Source organism: Zootoca vivipara, chromosome 11, assembly GCF_963506605.1.
Source record: "Zootoca vivipara chromosome 11, rZooViv1.1, whole genome shotgun sequence".
In the NCBI taxonomy this organism is placed as follows: Eukaryota; Metazoa; Chordata; class Lepidosauria; order Squamata; family Lacertidae; genus Zootoca; species Zootoca vivipara.
In genome coordinates this window covers 35,638,574-35,656,452 of record NC_083286.1, presented here as the reverse complement: position 1 = coordinate 35,656,452, position 17,879 = coordinate 35,638,574, and the positions used below count along the sequence as shown (strand labels likewise).

Genomic DNA, 17,879 nt, shown 5'->3' with positions numbered 1-17,879 from the left:
TCCTGTTGAAGAGAGTGGATACACTCCCCATTCTCCCCATGCCCCCCGGCCCCCTCAACACATGCAGCCCTTCTGCTATCAACCATGTAGCTCCTTCCTAAATACCCAGGCAGCTGCAAAAGAGCTTTTAAGGCCTGTTGTTCCATTTCCTTGCTTCAAAATGAGACATGGAAAAGGAGTATTGCTTACCTATTGGCAAGTCTATTCCTGTTCTCTAGTGACTTAAAGAGTTTTAAATAAAAAGCATATTTCAAGCCCCAAATGTCTTTGATCAACTAAATCTGTGATGAAAATTTGGAACAACCATCCCCAGAAATTAGCACTTACAGTAACACCACTGCCCACCTTCTAAACAAATCAATTTAGAGGGAATAGAATAAAAAAATCCTTCAGTAGCACCTTAAAGACCAACTAAGTTTTTGTTTTGGTATGAGCTTTCGTGTGCATTCACACTTCTTCAGATACACTGAAACAGAGGGAATAGGTTACCCACGACGACGGATGCATCACTCTGGACTTGGTAAAATACGTCGTACCTTCTTAACTGGTTAAGAGACAGAAGCATAATTTTCACATAAAGTGTCTCGTGTACCTTTCATACACAAATCTCAACATCAGAGTCTCTGTCTAGTACTTTATTGTGGTTTATTTAAATGACATTAAAAGTAAAGAAAAACATATACAAAATGTTAACAGGAGAAAAAACAAGCCATTCAGCAGAACCACCTTCATCCTTATAACAACAGAACCCTAAACCCAATAATTCTAAAACTGGACCCACAAATGGTTTGTGAAAATAATTTGGATGGATTTTTCAAACAGATCGAAGAAGATACTCGGAAGAATGCAAGATTGAGAGAGGAGACTTTTGAGTCAGGAAGATGGGGTGCTGAGTCTGGGGGACAGAGTGTTCAGCTTCTTTTGGTGAGTTCTTAGAGCAGAAAAAGCTGAATAACGCTTGTTAAGTCACTGGCAGGGTACTAGGGCCGTGATGGGGTCGTGATCCATTAAAGGTGAGACTATCTCAGACTCTTGGCACAATCTGGCCAGATGAAACATTTAGGAAGAGTGCGTGGCCCTGGCTTTCCTCTCTCCCAGGCTGTTGTTTTTAGCTAAATATTATTCTCACCAGGAAAGAACTGGTCAGCACCTGTACTCTTCCTATGGCCTTGCAATTAGACTATTAGCTTATAGAGCAATGGAAAAGATGTCGTTCACTCATGCACTTGAAACTCTGCATTATGGGTGGAGTCAAGTGACCAGGAGCTCTGAAAAACCTTGCTATAAATGCCTTTACCATGTGTGTGTGGCTGTGGCCTGTAGCCATACAGTTAGTTCCAGCATATCTACCTCTCACCATCTGCTGAGAAATCCAGAGAAAGGCGGTAATGGTGTGGTTAACCTTACGGTAAAAATCACTGTCACGTCAGGCTCTGCACACTAAACTGCTAAGCAGCTATTATATGGCTCTGGTCCAGCACTACTCAAAAGGACTCAATAGAATTGAACTGGTTCAACGGGTGACGTACAACACAGCACCTAATATGCCATGTGATGACAGATCTAAAGGTCCAATACATACAGCAGCCATATTTGCTATTTATTAAATATTATTTATTATTTATTAAATGTGTATACCGAACCATAGATCTCAGGGTGGTTCACAACATACAAAAACAAGATAAAGAAACACAAAAATACGTAATAAAAACAAGAGCAAGAACTAAACAAACCAATAAACCCCTCCCCCAAACACATTTAAAAGGGTAAAAGGATGTTAATCAGCCAAAGGGCTGGTTAAAGAGGAACCTTTTCACGTGGCACCTGAAAGTGTATAAAGAAGGCGCCAGCAGAAAACTCCTCGGGGAGAACATTCCACAAATGGGGAGCCGCTGCAGAAAAGGCCCATTCTCCTGTTGCCACCCTCCAGAGCTCTCATGGAGGAGCTCCATGAAGAAGGGCCTCGGATGATGATCTCAGGGTCTGGGTGGGTTCATACGAAGAGACTTGCTGAAAGTAAATGGCTGGGTTTTGGAACACATCTTGCCTATGGAAGAACTGCTCATTGTGCACTGATATAAAAACAGAAGCGGGAGTGTTGACAGGAAACCTTGTATCGCTGGAAGAGAAGGGAAAGCCAAACACAAAGTAAAAAGTGAAATATTGGTTCCGTTGAAGTTGCTGTCTCTCATCCTGTCTCGGAAAGGCGGCTGCAACCTGTCAATGCAAACAGAGATGTAGCAGGTATTTAGCAATGACATCATCCTTAGGAAAAGGAAATTATCCACATTAAGGTGCGTACAGTACATTCAGCTTCGTTCGTATTTTCTTCCTTTCTCTCATTTTTCATGTTGGCAAGCAGGGCCGTCTCAAGCATGTCGGGCGCCCTGGCACCGTAGTGTGGAGATCGCTCCAGCACCCCCGCCCTGGTGGGGGGCGCAGCGCGCAGCACAACTTCTGCGCGGCTTTGCTGTGCGGCGCCCCCCCTGCCAGCCCAGTGCCCTGGCGCCCCGCGCCAGCCAAGCCTACCCCTAGAGCTGGCCCTGTTGGCAAGTTGCATTGGGGTGGACATTCTACACAAGGAAGTGAGAGGAAAGCTGAAATGTCTCCATGATAACTTCATTAGTTATCCATAATATCCAGGTTCAATGAGCTCAACCATTAGACAAGAAAAGTGCTACAGTGATAATTAAACATGCTTCACCTACCATTTCTATTCTCCCCTTTTCCTCATTTGCTCTTCAAAGAAATCATTGCATGCAACAGTCAAGGCAGCAACCAGAACCACAAATTCGTTAAAATCCACTTCATTGTCTTTATTGCTATCAAGATCTTGCATAATCTTATCAACCAACTGGGGATCCTTTTGACACTATAAAGGCAAAAATAGAGATAGATAGATAGATAGATAGATAGATAGATAGATAGATAGATAGATAGATAGATAGATAGATAGATATGTACATTTCAATATTGGTTAGAGAATCTTCTGAGATGTACGTTAAATTACATTAGAGATTTCTTTTTATTTCCTTGAGGGCATGTACATACACTGTCCTTAACCCTCAGGGAATTTCTTACATGTACTGTGATATTTACCAGTGTCTGCAGCACGTATTTGTCTCAAGACAGAGGTGCCTCAACTTTCAACAACATAATATTTATTTCTAATAGCTTAGATGGTTTACTTTATTAATAAGCTAAATGTCAATGTTTTCCCACTAGGGCCATCATCCAATTGTATTGTCTTAGCAGATCAAGTACCTGAATTTTAGACAACAAACTGGTTATATTTGCATATAAATAAAGCTATACCCCCAAAGAAGAAAGGATCTTGTTTTTAGGGACTGCACACACACGTTGCAAGCAAAGAGCACAGGGAGGTGATTTCTCATGTAAGATGGAGAAGAGGGAATTGATCTTTGACGATAGTAATCCTATATACGTATACTCAGAACTAAATGCCATAGAGTTCAATGAAGCTTACTCCCAAGGCAAGTGGGTATAGGATTGTAACCTGAGTTTTGTTAGTCAGTTCCGCAAACTCAAAATATTGTAGTAATTTCCAATATCTGTATCCCAATTAATCTAAACCTTGAATTTACCCCAATTTCACTGCATCAGCTGTATAGATAACCTCTCTGTGACCCTATGTATCTTGCATTCTAGATTTATATGAACTTCTGTGTACCGGTACTAGTGAAATTATTTCAAGGGCATTTTCACATGTGAGGCTTTCAGCTTATTGCATGCTAATGATAATGGTTGTTTGTGTAGAAGATGAATTTGCAACGTGAATTAGCATTGTGGCTCCTACAGTTTTTAAAAATCATCATTACAAACCCAACAGAGGCAAAAGCTGCTTTAATCCTAATGTGAAAAATGTTCTATGAAACAGGAATAAATTAGGAGTCCTGGAAGCTAACATGTGAACTCGACCTAAACCAGATATAATCCACTATTTCTGCCTAATCTTCAAAAGTCTGAAGCACATCTAGTTAGTGCTGGCTGATTACTCTGGGGACTGGGTCACTACAAATGGAGATAAGATGGAATGCAGGACAGAGAGAATCCAGTCCAAGAAAATTGATGACAGGTTCCTTTTTTATTTCTTCCCCTTTTTGCAGAGCTGCCAATTTTTAAGACTATGAGGTTTCTTAGGATTAATAGACTACAGGATGCCACTTATATATCAGATCTTTCTTTTTTTAACACAAGAACTTCAGCGGCATTATAAATTAGGAACAAAATAGAGGAACACAAATCACACCAGGACTGATAATGTGTCCTGTAGCGAAAGCTCTTCTCAGCCACCTCTCTGCTCAGGATAGATAGGAAGCTATATTTAGAGTCCACAGGAGTTTCCAATCAACCTATGAATAAAAAAGCATTTGGCTTCAGGCTCGAAGAAGCACTTAAAGAGCAAGAACATTTCCAGACATAGACCAAAGTTCATCTGCATGCACTTTGATCTATAGTAGCCTACATACTCTGATCTACGTATTCTATCTTTCTGCCCATCTGCCCACCTTACTAGCATGGTCAACAGCAATACCACCAGAAAGGTGGAGGAGAAGATAGCAAGTTATGATTGAGATATCTTTAAACCAGGGGTGAGTAACCACCAAGCCTCTCCATCTAATTCTTGGGGCTCCCTCTCCCCAGCAGCACAGGTCATACAGCTCCTTGAGTGATTTTGCCAAGTTGGGATCTCATCCTTTACCTGTGATATGTAGCCTACTTTACAAAGGTACGAGTTACAGCCATTGATCTGCCTACTTCATGCCTTTGCCCACAATGGTATGCAGCTCCCAAAATGTTGCACACCCCTGCTGTAAACTTTCACCTAGGTATTATCACTTATTAGTCATTTGACTCGTGGAAATGGTTCAAAGAGGCTTACAGACACAATAAAAATATCCTAAATGCTTCTTCTTTCTAATAATTTGCCTAAGGGAATATTATTACTTTGCTCTGGGGAGGCATCAGTACCTTTGAGACATTGGCAGCCATTACACCAGGCATAGGCAAACTCGGCCCTCCAGATGTTTTGGGACTACAATTCCCATCATCCCTAGCTAACAGGACCAGTGGTCAGGGATGATGGGAGTTGTAGTCTCAAAACATCTGGAGGGCCGAGTTTGCCTATGCCTGCATTACACTAATCCCCACCCTCGTATCAGACCTATTTGCATGCTTCTCAACCATTGCATTACATACCAAGGAATGGGGCAAATAAAATAAAAAAACCATTCCCAAAGAGAACCTATCACGACCATTGAAGAAAATAGAAGCTCTATCTCACAACCCCAACCCAACTTCCGTCTGTCCCATCTTTAGTGTAGTGAATAAGGTACAACCACCCCTTGCTATTTGCAGTTTTCTGACACCAGAGGTTTACTACCTCTGAACAATGTAGTACAATTAATACACTGGCCAAGATGCCTGAACTGGAATGCTTGGATTTAGAGAAGAGTTATAGCTATTGTGGGCATAACAGAAGCCTGGTAAAAGTGGAGAAAGCCAGTGGGACGAGGTTATCTTTGGATACAAACTCTATAGGAAGGGCAGGATGCGGCAGAGGAGTTGTTCTGTACGTCAAAGAGGACATTTAAGCTTTCTGTGCTAATTTGTATGTTGCGCTGGATTCTTTTCTATATTGCATTTTTGTGGTTTTGTTGTAAGCTGCTATGAGAGCCGCAGCTGAAGACTGGCCAGTAAAAAAAAGAAAATAAAGAAAATAAATAAATAAAACAAATCAGATGATTCACTTCTGCAGCACTTTTGTGAGCCTTCCGGATTCTTAGACTAGCATAGCTGCCAAGTTATCCCTTTTTTAAAGGGATTTTCCCTTATGCTGAATAGGCTTCCTCGTGAGAAAAGGGAAAACTTGGCAGCTATGTAGACTAGATAGGTAGTTTGTTCTAAATAACATGGCCCTTGAAATATTGTTGAACTCTTAAGCAAAACCATAGCAGCTGAGAATTAGTTTTGCTTTAATTGATAAGAACAGCTGAGTGTGTGCACTTGTGTCGTTAATTCAATACTGAAGCTGTGTTCTGTGGAACACAGTTTTTCTACTTTGAAAAGGAACACCACCTCTTCCCCAGTGAATGAATAAAATCAGCTCCCCATTCATCTAGATATTACATTTGCTATGGGGGTCACCATGACTATTGTGCATCTCCTACCTTTCCCATCCCATTACTTGTCTATACCATATAAACCGTGGCCATCATGTACCAAGTTTGTCCACCACCACTGATCCATGTCAGTGGGGGCAGGGAAGCTCACAACGCACAAACCAAGTTCTACCATATTGGCTGTAATGCCTAGGCAAGATATTCAGCAGAGCTATGGCACGAGATTTTCCCGCAGCCAGCCAGCAACTTTTATAAGTTAACTGGGATTTGAACCAAAGACTTTCACATCCATATCAAAACTTAACATTATAGCTGACGATTTAGATGAAGCTTTCTAATAATAACAACATAATCAAGGGTCCTAAGTACTTGGTCACCAAAGCACATTTCCTTGGATGTGGCAAAAAAAAGCAACTATTTTTGCACACAGTACAGCTGCTGTTGCAGAAAAGACTTAATTGCATGTCTGGGTGAACAAATGGCATATGAAATACTTGTCAAGGATCCTCCAGTAGCTATTCCCCCTCCCCATGTCCAGCAAGCAGACAGTGAAAAAAAAGATTTAACCATGACTCTGTCTTACCGAAAGGAAGTCAGTAAGTTCACTGGTGAGGAGCTGTTTGAGTTCTCCTTTATTGAGTTTATATTTGTCCCCCTCTTTGGCTGAGTAATGGTGAAAGACCTTGATTAAGGTGTCCATCGCACCTTCCAGCAGTGTTGGCATACTACAAAGGGAGATAAAGGGAAGACTTATGGCAACTTTGCATGAACCATTTAAAATGTAAGCATTTCTGTATATGCACAGAGATAAACACAGTTGCCCAGAAAGTCAATATACAGGATTCAGAGCTTCTGTGGGGCTAAATATTTGTCATTTGACCAGCTGCACAAACTTGTTGTTTACAACACTAATTTAGGAGAGCCCTTTTACAGATGAATCCAAGAAGAAAATCTAATGTATTGAGCTCATTGGGTGTGCAGTCATCTCTAAGCGGCCACGCGTTTTCCCTGAAAGGGCAAAGAAGCAAAATACATCCAACAAGGCAAAATTTAAGCATTTCTTCCTACCTGTTCTGAAGTGGTCCCCAATAAAGTATTGTCTCCAGCAGGTACAGACTGTAGTCAACTCTATTCTGAGGGTTCCACCCTAGCTTACCAAATTCCCCTGGGGTTTCTAGAGGGAAATCACCAATGATAAAATGCCTCCCCCCTTCCTGGGTTTCACTTTATTTGTGACTGCTTGTTATGCGTCAACAGGTGTAGGTATCTTTCCCCAGGTGGCTTTCTTGAGGCTGGCTGGCTTCCCTGAGCATTCAGCAAGGAGCTAAAAGTATAAAAGCAGCAACTTCATTAAAACAATGAGGACGGAAATCCAATTAGTTGCTAGGAAGCCAACCACTGGGAATACCACAAATACAGAACAAGAAGATGCAGTGCTTTGCCTTATGATTTATTTCATTTATATCCCATCCTTCCCCTAAGGAGCTAAGGGAAGTATACATTTCCTACCCCCTATTCCCCCATTTCATCCTTACAATGACCCTGTGAGGTAATGAAGGCTGAGAAATAGGGATTGGTCCAAGGTCATTCAGTGAGCTTTATGACCGAGTGGGGGGTTTGAACCTCAGTCTCCTGCCAGTGCTACTCCAACATCCCAATCATTACACTGGTACCCTTTGGGTGTTTTGGACTACAGCTCCCAACAGTCCCAGTGAGCCAGCACAGCCAATCCAAACTGAGGACGAAGGGAGTTGTAGACCAAAACATTTGGAGGGCACCAGGTGAAGGAAGGCTGCCTCCGATTAAGTGTGCATGCACACGAAAGCTCATACCTATGACAAACTTACGGTAGTTGGTCTCTAAGGTGCTACTGGAAGGATTTTTTTATTCTGATTTCATATATGGTATTGATCTAAGTTCAGTGCAGTGTGAGACTGGATTGTCACAGTTCAGAAATTAAAACCGAACCTTCAGCATATAATTTTCAAATTCAAAAGAGTACTGGAGATGCAAAGGCGTTCAAAGCACAGGTGGTGCCACTAATAGATAGCCCTCTTCATGAAAGAATGGCAGGAAAATTCACTTAGAAAACACTGTAGCAAAAGCAATCACTCTACTGAATATGCTCTTTGCAACTTACTGCTTCAGTAGAAGTAGGAGCGGAAGGGTCCATCAATTTTGATTTCCCAATTTCTCATTTTTTTCCAATCTAAAATTTGGCTCTTCACATTTCTACAGCAATTTGATTTTTTTTCTAATCCTCACAAAATAACTTTGGCATTTGAGTACAAATTTCTAACACACACATTTTTTTTGTGTACACATTTTTGCAAGTAGTTTTTCTTAACATAATGCCTTTTTATATCTCATCTTCAAGAATATATTCATATTTATGCACACTTTTACCTAATATGTGCATTTTTGTAAACTTTATTTAGTTGGAGAACTGCATCACAAAATTCCAAAAGATGGCTGTGTGTCAGTTCCCATATTGCTTTGAAAAATGCTAATTCGATAGATTCAACTTTTACATGTGATCTGAATCGAATTTCTTCTCAATCCCTACTAAGAAATAAATACAGCAAATTGTATTTCTACTAATTGGCACATAGGGCTATGATTCAGAAAACATGAAGTCGTCCTCCCTAAGGAGGTAATGAGGTTGCTCTGGGAGGTATAAGTTCTTTCCTACCTGTGCTACGTTTTTGGGTGTGTCAAGGGTTGCTTCACACGAAGCAAGATGTTTTGCATTGAGGGGGTGGGTGGAGGTGGAAAAAAGAGCATGGGTCCCGAGGAAATACAGTGGTACCTCAAGTTACAAATGCTCAGGTTACAAATGCTTCAGGTTACAAACTCCGCTAACCTGGAAGAGTTACCTCGAGTTGAGAACTTTGCCCCAGGATGAGAACGGAAATCGTGTGCCGGTAGCGCAGCGGCAGCAAGAGGCCCCATTAGCGAAAGCACACCTCTAGTTAAGAACAGTTTCAGGTTAAGAATGGACCTCCGGAACGAATTAAGTTCGTAACTAGAGGTACCACTGTAATGGGGAATGTCACCCCCTGTTACGCAAGGGTGCTTGTGGTTGGGGTTCTGCCCCCTGGCACAGATTTTTGGCTATGAGCATTTCCCCAGTAAGCCTGGTTTCATTTCTTAAGAGTCGGTGGAACTAGCAGGTTTATGTTAGGGACAGCCAGACCACAGAGCCACTCAATAACTATGAGACATATTGAGATGCCTTGTGAACGATGCAATCCAACTAGGAAGCAGGAGCACCTTACCTGAATCACCAAAGTTCATCTCTTAATTCAGGGAGCAAACAGAGCCAATGCACACTTCTATTCCAGGGTTTAGATGTAATTGTTTGTGGGGGGAAAATTGTGCATTATAAGTCGAAATTTTATTTGGAGTGTGGCTCCCCCTTGTGTGCTGAAATGGAGTTATGTGCTGATTACTTTAGATTTAACTGGCACAGTGCTACCGTATCTTGCTATAGAAGCAAACACATAGTAGTGGAATCTACCTACCTAAAAAAACCCTTAAACAACTAGCTAATTCCTCTAAGCTGTGAGGATAGCAAAATCAACAAAAAAATATCATGGGAAATAATAGTTAAGCTTTGTGCACCTCTGATCCCTGCAACTTATTTGGGACAGCAAGAAGAATAACCTTGATCACCAGCTGCCTCAACACTCCCAAAGAACCTCATGTTTGTAGTACTCAGTGGGGCCACATGCACACACCTCCCAACTCTATATCCAGTTTGGAGGAGTGGATGTGAGCTACCTTGGTTACTTGTGACCATCCCTGGCAGCAGATGTGTACCTAGGCGTTTGCCAGGTTGGTCCTTGCAAAAGCACAGGCGCAGCAGGTGCAAAAATTGTGCCTCTCCACTCTGGCTTGGAGTGGCTAGAAGCCCGCCCCTTCGCCCCCCAGGCGGCTCCTCCACTGCTCACCTAAAGAAAGCTCAACATTTTAGCCCTAAACCCCTAAAATACAGGTCTTCCTCCTTCCTAAAAATAGCTCAACAACTTTGACCTGCCAGTTTTTAACTCTGTGAGTAGATTGCAGTCTCTTGGGAGTTGGCGACCCCTGCTCTAGGCGAATGAGTGAAGTGCACAGGCTCCTCTGAGTGCCTCAGCAGAACTCTTTGCCAAGGGCACAAGGGACCCTAGGTACGTATACCCAGTGGCGTCACAATGGGGGGGGGCAGTGGAGGCTGTGCAATCCCGGTGGCATGTCTCCAGGGGTGACAAGGCGGCGCCCTGCCATGGCGGAGCGAGCAGCCATCGTGCTGCCACAGCCCCATGTAGAGGATCCTCCGTTCGTGGCTGCAGCCGCGAGCAGAGGATCCTGGCCCTCCAAGTCTCCCTCCCTCCCCGGCTCGCCAAAAGCAGCTCCCACTTTGCCACTTTACAGTGAGCTGAGGAGGGAGGGAGGGGGGCGGACGGGAGCTGTGGCTCCCAAGAGGGCGCAGCTTTGCCAGCGCCCTGGCAAAGCAGTGTGTGTGTGTGGGGGGGGCGGTTGACAAAAAAACAACAACCCCGCACCGGGTACCACCTGGACTTGCTACGCCTCTATGTATACCTCTGCCAGGTGGGATATAAATGAATGAATGAATGAATCAATCAATACATCAATACAGGGGGCCTCTGTCCTTTGAAGCCTTGTTGCCACTCTCCACTCCTGTGCCATCTGAGGCAGCTGCCTCACTTTAATGGTAGGGCCAGCCCCAGTTGCAAATGAGGAGCAGCAGCAACAACAACAGGAAGCCAGGTACGGATCAGCAACAAAATAAGTTCCTATGAAACATGCTGTTATAGGTTTTTGGCCTTGCTTTCTGTCCAGCTATATTTTAGCACTTTTAAAGGAGATTTTGATTCAAGTTCTAGTTTGACCATGGGTAGTCAAACTGTGCCTCAAGCAGTGGGAACTTTTGACATTTGAAAGTGAAGGTTCACGGACCTAGTTTAGGGACACAAGCAAAATGTATTATCTTGATTTGTTTTGAATTTGTTTTAGGCCTGCGGCCCTCCAGAGGCCACAGTACTCCAACTCCCATCAGGCTTAGCCAGCCTGGCCAATAGTAAAGGATGTTGGGAGTTGCAGACCAATGACATCTGGTTGGTTGCAGGTTCCCTATCTCTGTTTTATGCTTATACCAGCCCGAAATGGGATCCATTCATTCATTCAAAACCATTGATAAGCTGCTTAATAGTTTAAAAATCTCCAAGCCATGTACAATATAAAACAAACAGTATTAGTCAAACAAAAATACCACGTAAAACCAGAGAGCCAGATGTGAGAGCAGGATGTTGGATGGGCTGTTGGTCTGGTCCAGCAGGTCCTTGCTTTGTTCTTATCTCTTATCTGTTTCCGTGCCCTCCAGATGTCCTTGAACACCCCCTCCAGCCAACCCCAACTATCATGGCCAATGGTCAGTGGTGATCAGAGTTGTAGTCTACTCTGCCTAGGCCAGAAGTCAGGAGTCAGTGGGAAGCAAGAGCTGGTCAGAACCCAGCAAGCAGAATTCCTTTGAAAGGAAAGGAGGAAGAAGAAGAAGAAGAGGAGATAAGCAGGAGTTCTAGCTAAGGGCTGAACAAGCAGGGGCATAGCATGGGGGGCCGGGGCCCCGAGTGCATGATTTTGAGGGGGCGCGAGCCAGGTGCCTCACACAGGGATCCCCATCCTGCCTGCCCCTGGGAGTCTTTGGGCCCCGGAGCCCAGCCTGGCCTTGTTGCTGCACCCCTGGCCCCCTCGCTGAATGGCTGCCCAGCCAGCATTGGGGGGATGCATCCGCCAAGGGCTGTATCTGTTGGCCGGCCGACCTGGCTCCCCACTTCATGGGCAGGCAGGCAGGTGGCAAAGCGTGGCCCCGTGAGCTGTCCGTGCTCTGTGCCTGTGGCAGGGAGGGTTGGCCTGGCGCAGTGGGTTTTGTTCAGCCTTCAAGCTCATCCTCTGGTCCTGCCTGGTGTATGTGTGTGCGTGAGCCTTGGGCGCCAGCAAAGGGCACAACGCAGCTGTGAACAAATCGCAGCTCACATCTCAACAAAGAGGGATGGGTGAAAGGGATCCCAAGGACACATGCTCATAGCTCAGGTGTAGTGAGAATCATCATATCCTGAGAACTAAAAACATCTGAAGAAGTGTGCATGCATACGAAAGCTCATACCAATGACCAACTTAGTTGGACTCTAAGGTGCTACTGGAAGGAATTTTTTTATTTTGTTTTGAGAACTAAAAAACAATATTTAAATCTAAGAAAGATATTTGCCTAAATTTTTAAATTAGCTAAGGATTGGAATACCTTTTAAAAATGACCTTTAATATGAGCTATAACCAGAAGAGGGAGCTCTTATGACATATAGAATACACTACAGTGGTACCTCTACTTACGAATTTAATGCGTTCCGAACACACATTTGTAAGTCGAAAAAAAAAAGTAAGTCGAATCCCATAGGAATGCATTGGGAGAAAAAAATTCGTAAGTCGAAGCAACCCTATCTAAAAATTCATGAGTAGAAAATATCCTATCTAAACCGCATCCAAGATGGCGGACGGAGCTCCATTCGTAAGTAGAAACATTCGTAAGTAGAAACATTCGTAAGTAGAGGTACCACTGTATATCTGTTCTAATGTATGAGGGCTTACTTGCACCATCTCAAAATTCGGCTAGTAATTTGTTCCTGCATTTTGGAGCTGTGAACCACATACCGCATATTATTTCTTCTGTCTAGGCGATACATGTGTTTCCCTGGAGTTAAAACCTGCTTTTGGCATAGCTGATAGTAGTCTGAATTTTTTTTCTAAAACAACTACATTTCCCTGTCCCTTGTGGTGTGCATTTGGCATATCATGGTTTTGGGATTATGGAGTACTCACACCTTCCTGCTTCATTTCCTTTTTGCTCCTCCTGCTGCTCATTTCTAGTCCTCCTGAATCCTCTCCCCAGGGCTGGCCCACCCATGAGGCAAGGTGAAGCAAATGCCTAGGGCATTTCTAGATATAGATAAATAATAATTATTTTTATTATTTTATTATTTGTACCCCACCCATCTGACTGGGTTGCCCCAGCCACTCTGGGCATCTTACAACATATATAGAAACATAATAAAACATTACAATCTTTATTTACCCTTGTTCCTGATGTAGATTTTCACTCAGCCCTTCTTCCCTAGCAAGTTTTCTGTTGTGTTTTGTTTTGGCCATTTTGTTGTTCACCTCAGTTGCAAAAATGCCTTGGGCCAGCCCTGTCTGCCCCATATCTTTCAGTGATTTTCTTCAGTATATTGTACATATTTAAATAATTTAAAAGAAGGAATAATGTGTTTATCTTGTCTACCTGAGCTCCACCATAACCAGCAACCTTTCCAGTGATGTTGAGCTGGACAAGCATATTGGCAAGGCAAGAATGCCAATGGCTGGCCTCTCAAAAAGGGTATGGGAGAATGTGATGCTAATGTCCGACACCAAGATTAAGGTCTACCCAGGGGCGTAGGAAGATAGGGGCGGTGGGGGCGGGCCGCCCCAAGCAGCACGATCCCAGGGGTGCCATCACGGCTGCCCACCTCGCCCCCAAAACAAGCGCCCCACCCCTGCGCGCGGCACGCCCTGCCCCAAAAGGCACGCGAAGTGGCATCATGCTTGTGGGTGGCGTGATGCCCCTCACTGGCCTGCCCCTCGCCTCCGTCCAGGGAGAGCACGCGTCGGCCGAGGGAGCAAGCCGGTCCCGGCAGCCGGCCAGCGAAAACCTCGCTAGGTGCTGCAGGGCTTGCTCAGCCAACGCGCTCTCTCCCTGGACGGAGGCAAGGGGAGTGCCAGCGAGGGGCATCACGCCCGCGCATTGTGACATCACGGCGCTGCGGAGCGGCACCCTGCCCCCGGGGGTGCCTCCGCTTTGACACCCCGGGTGCCAAAGCAGCTAGCAACGCCCCTGGGTCTACCAGGCTTGTGTGTTGAGCATGCTGCTTTATGGAAGTGAGTCTTGGGAAACTGACATCCACCGGGAGTGACACCTTAATGTCTTTTATATGTGCTGCATCAGGAAAATTTTGGTCATCAGGTTGTATTTTTCTGATGGTTGCTCGTCACCCTGGGCAGGTCCAAGAAATGTATTATCACCATTATAATTATCATAATCAAGTTTATTATTCACACAAAGCATGGTCCTGTAGATTGGGTATATTAACCCTAAGGGCATGAAACCTGGAACAAGAAACAGTAATAATCTTGTTCTGCAACATTCTTGCCTTGATTAGGTATGAATACAGGACCTGCTTCATTTGTGTATTTCAGATTCCTCCCTTTGCTTCCTCTGGGAAGGCAACTCCCCAAGCGCTTTGTTATTCCTTACATAACACGATTTGGACACACAAGAGCACTTGCTTGATCCAAAAACATGAGATTATGGAATGAAAATGATATACAGTATTACCCAGGATCATGAACTTTGCAGTGGCTCACTCTGGCTCACAAGTGCCAGAGTCCAATTTGTTTCTACATACAGTAGACCAGAGCACTCATTCAGGCTGGCATACCAGAAACTCCAATTAGCCCTTTATTATATATATGTTTGTTAAAGGTGCTGAGGGGTGTCAGGCAACCCTTATTCCCCTCCCACAGCTATAGTTCCCAGAGTGGTTTATCACTCCCTACCTCTTTACAGGGAACTCAGGGAACTGTGGCTCTGTGAAAGGAACAGGAGTCTCCCAAGAACTCTCAGAACCCTTAACAAACTACAGCTCCCAGAATTCTTTTCTCCTTTTTGTGGAGGGGACGGGTCATGACTGTTCAGAGTGGTATCAATAGTGCTTTAAATGCATGATTTGAATGTGGCCCAGGAGTGGGACTGACTACACAGGGAGATGGTGGGCTCTCCTTCACTGAAGTCATTTCAGGAGAGGTTGGACCATTATCTATAAGGGAAGCTGCAGTTGCAGGTCCTCCACTGAGCAAAGGCTTCAACTGGTGTACCCCCAAGGTCACGTCCGACTTTATATTTCAGCCCACTAAATTGGCACGTCCATAGGTCAGCGGTTGAGCATACATTATAACACAGGAGAACTCAGGTTCATTTTTTAAAAAAAAAATCACGGAGGACAAGTGGCTGCAAATCATGGTAGCTATATGCTCTGAGGGCCAACTGCTGGTAGCAGCAACCAGAATAGAAGAGGGCTATTGTCTTCATGCCCCACTTGCGGGCTTTCTGGAGATGTGTGGCTGGGCTGCTAGGGGAAAGAAAATGCTGAGCTAGATGGTCCTTTATTTCGATGCACCAGCTATTAATTTTTCCATTCAGGGTGTGATGACACACAACACTTTCTGCAACTCTTTTTTATAGTGTTTTCTGAACTGCTTAGGTACTGCACTGAATTGGAAGCACGATTCATTCTTGTACCCCAGCTATTAAGAAAGTTAGAACTGGAGGAACCCACTCTTTCCAGTTTTTCTTCATGAATCATCGTCATTCAGAACATGATTCTCTTCTAGGAGAACAGCCCAGTAGTAGCCGGTTGTGCCAAAATGAAGCCAGCAGCCACCTGTGAGGGTGGGTCTTTCTACAGTGACCTTATGATGATTCAGTTACTTCTGAGTCAGAAACATGGCAACACTGACCAGTCTTCCCCCGCAGCTGACTCAGAGGAGACAAAACCAGAACACTAGCTGGTAAAACAGGAAGCTTCCTAAGTAAATGGCCTTTCGTTTCTTGTGGCATACTTTGGGAGTTAAAGGAAAAGCTAGGGATTGTAATTATTAGCAGAAGCAAGCAAAACACAGCACCAACCAAATTCTTGTTTTATGGCTCAGACACACAGTGGCCCAATTTGCATAACTCTATCATCTATCTATCTATCTATCTATCTATATCTATCTATATCTATCTATATCTATCTATATCTATCTATATCTATCTATCTATCTATCTATCTATCTATCTATCTATCTATCTAAATTGTATACAGCCCTTCATCTGTAGATTTCAGGGAGGTTCACAACATAAAAATGCAAGATAAAAAACACAAAATACATAATAAGAACAAAAACAAACTAATAACTCCCATAAACCCATTTAAAAGGGTATTGATGTTAATCGGCCAAAGGCCTGGTTGAAGGAATGTTTTTTCCTGGCGCCTAAAGTTGTATAATGAAGCTGCCAGTTGAACTTCCCTGGGGAGAGCATTCCACAAATGGGGAGCCACTGCAGAAAAGGCCCTTTTTTGTGTTGTCACCTTTTGAACCTCTCATGGAGGAGGCACATGAAGAAGGGCCTCATTGAACCAAACTATGGCTTAGCAGGACTGTGCAAACGTATTAGTTCATGCAAAGCTCACACTCACTTTGTTCCTGACAAATTCTTTTAGCTCAGGTTTGGCTTAGTGTGTGTCATGCATTCTAGTCACTGCAGTCCTCCTTAACCATGATCTGTACCCGAGAAAAAACCTTGGCTACAGATCATGCTTAGAAAAAATTAAGCACAACTCCTGGTTTTTATAACAGGCAGAGCTTAGCTGCTGCATTATGCAGAGCTAAAGGATCAGGGAGGAACGAAGTGGCTGCAATCACCTTTGCAGAAGGCAGCCTGTTTGGCTTAGCATTATGTGCAAATGTGGCCAATAAGTCCTTTTAAAAATCTGCAAATTTATTGCAGGTGGATCCCTTAGCCCCATATAAATCCACATTTAAGAACTTGCTGAACAAAAAGGTCAGTTTGTTACCTGTGAGCAGAGCATACAAATATCACAAGGCATCCTACCTTGGCTCAGTTCGTGGGCAGAGCAAGTTGCAGGGGTGCAGCTTGGGAAGAGTCCAGAGAGGTCTGGAGGGCTGCATTTGGGCTCCATGGTATGAGGTTCCCCACCCCTGCTTTAATGCTGTTTGAGACAATATTAATACCTTAAACATAATAGACAAAAATTGGAGTTTATTAAAAGTACTACTTTATAAAAAGTTTAAAATATGGAAACAAAATTACTGCAAAGTACATTTCTGAAAAAAGCACATAATTGCATGCTACACTGAGACTACATTATTGGTCTCATTGCATATTCACAGCATATTTAAAATATAAAGAATTGTCTATAAATTATATATATATAAAAAACCTTAGATATATATCTATATATATACAGTATATATCTCAGTGCAAACAATACTCACTTGGACATCAGTAATACAATAGGGCCTTGTTACAGGTAGGTAGCCGTGTTGGTCTGAGTCGAAGCAAAATAAAAAAATTCCTTCAGTAGCACCTTAAAGACCAACTAAGTTTATATTTTGGTATGAGTTTTCGTGTGCATGCACACTTCTTCAGATACACTAGAAACAGAAGTGTCAGACCCTATATATATATACAGAGGGTGGTGGGGGTGGGTGGGAATGGGTGGTGGGCTGATGGGAGTGGTAAACCTGGAGATGGCTGTTAATGGCTGCTGATGGCTGCAATTAGTCCTGGGCTGAGGTGCTAAAGAGAGCTTGATCATGCATAATGAGATAAGAATCTGATGTCTCTATTCATCCCAGGTGCTTCCATGGTTTTAAGCTTGGTAATGATTTCCAATTCAGCAACTTCTCTTTCCAGTCTGTTCCTGAAATTTCTCTGTAATAAAACAGCTGCTTTGAGATCTTGTATAGAATGTCCTGGGAGATTGAAGTGTTCTCCTACTGGTTTTTCAGTCTTATGGTTCCTGATGTCAGATTTATGTCCATTTATCCTTTGGCGTAGGGTTTGGCCTGTTTGTC

At 43.6% G+C, this 17,879-nt stretch overlaps 1 protein-coding gene across 2 annotated transcripts; it reads right to left on the bottom strand.

The window, feature by feature from the left end:
• Positions 1–628: 628 nt before the first annotated feature.
• Positions 629–17,870, bottom strand: S100Z (S100 calcium binding protein Z). Of its 2 annotated transcripts, none has more exons than XM_035099953.2 (4): positions 16,894–17,870; positions 6,727–6,868; positions 2,709–2,872; positions 629–2,217 (listed from the first exon to the last, which is right to left on the bottom strand). In XM_035099953.2, the coding sequence occupies exons 1-3, from the start codon at positions 17,040–17,042 to the stop codon at positions 2,714–2,716; spliced, it is 450 nt and encodes a 149-aa protein (XP_034955844.1). In that variant the 5' UTR covers positions 17,043–17,870; the 3' UTR covers positions 629–2,217; positions 2,709–2,713. The 2 variants fall into 2 exon arrangements, with proteins under 2 accessions (XP_034955844.1, XP_060136223.1); XM_060280240.1 differs by having other exon boundaries at positions 2,108–2,119.
• Between the last annotated feature and the right edge of the window lie 9 nt (positions 17,871–17,879).

Bases quoted from the DNA above. Each gene is read 5' to 3' on its own strand.
- S100Z (XM_035099953.2), bottom strand. From the start codon at position 17,042: ATGTTTAAGGTATTAATATTGTCTCAAACAGCATTAAAGCAGGGGTGG. The intron at 6,869-16,893 runs GTAGGATGCCTT...CTCCCTTTGTAG, and splicing joins TGCCCACGAACTGAGCCAAG to TATGCCAACACTGCTGGAAG. The intron at 2,873-6,726 runs GTAAGACAGAGT...TTGCCTTTATAG, and splicing joins AACTTACTGACTTCCTTTCG to TGTCAAAAGGATCCCCAGTT.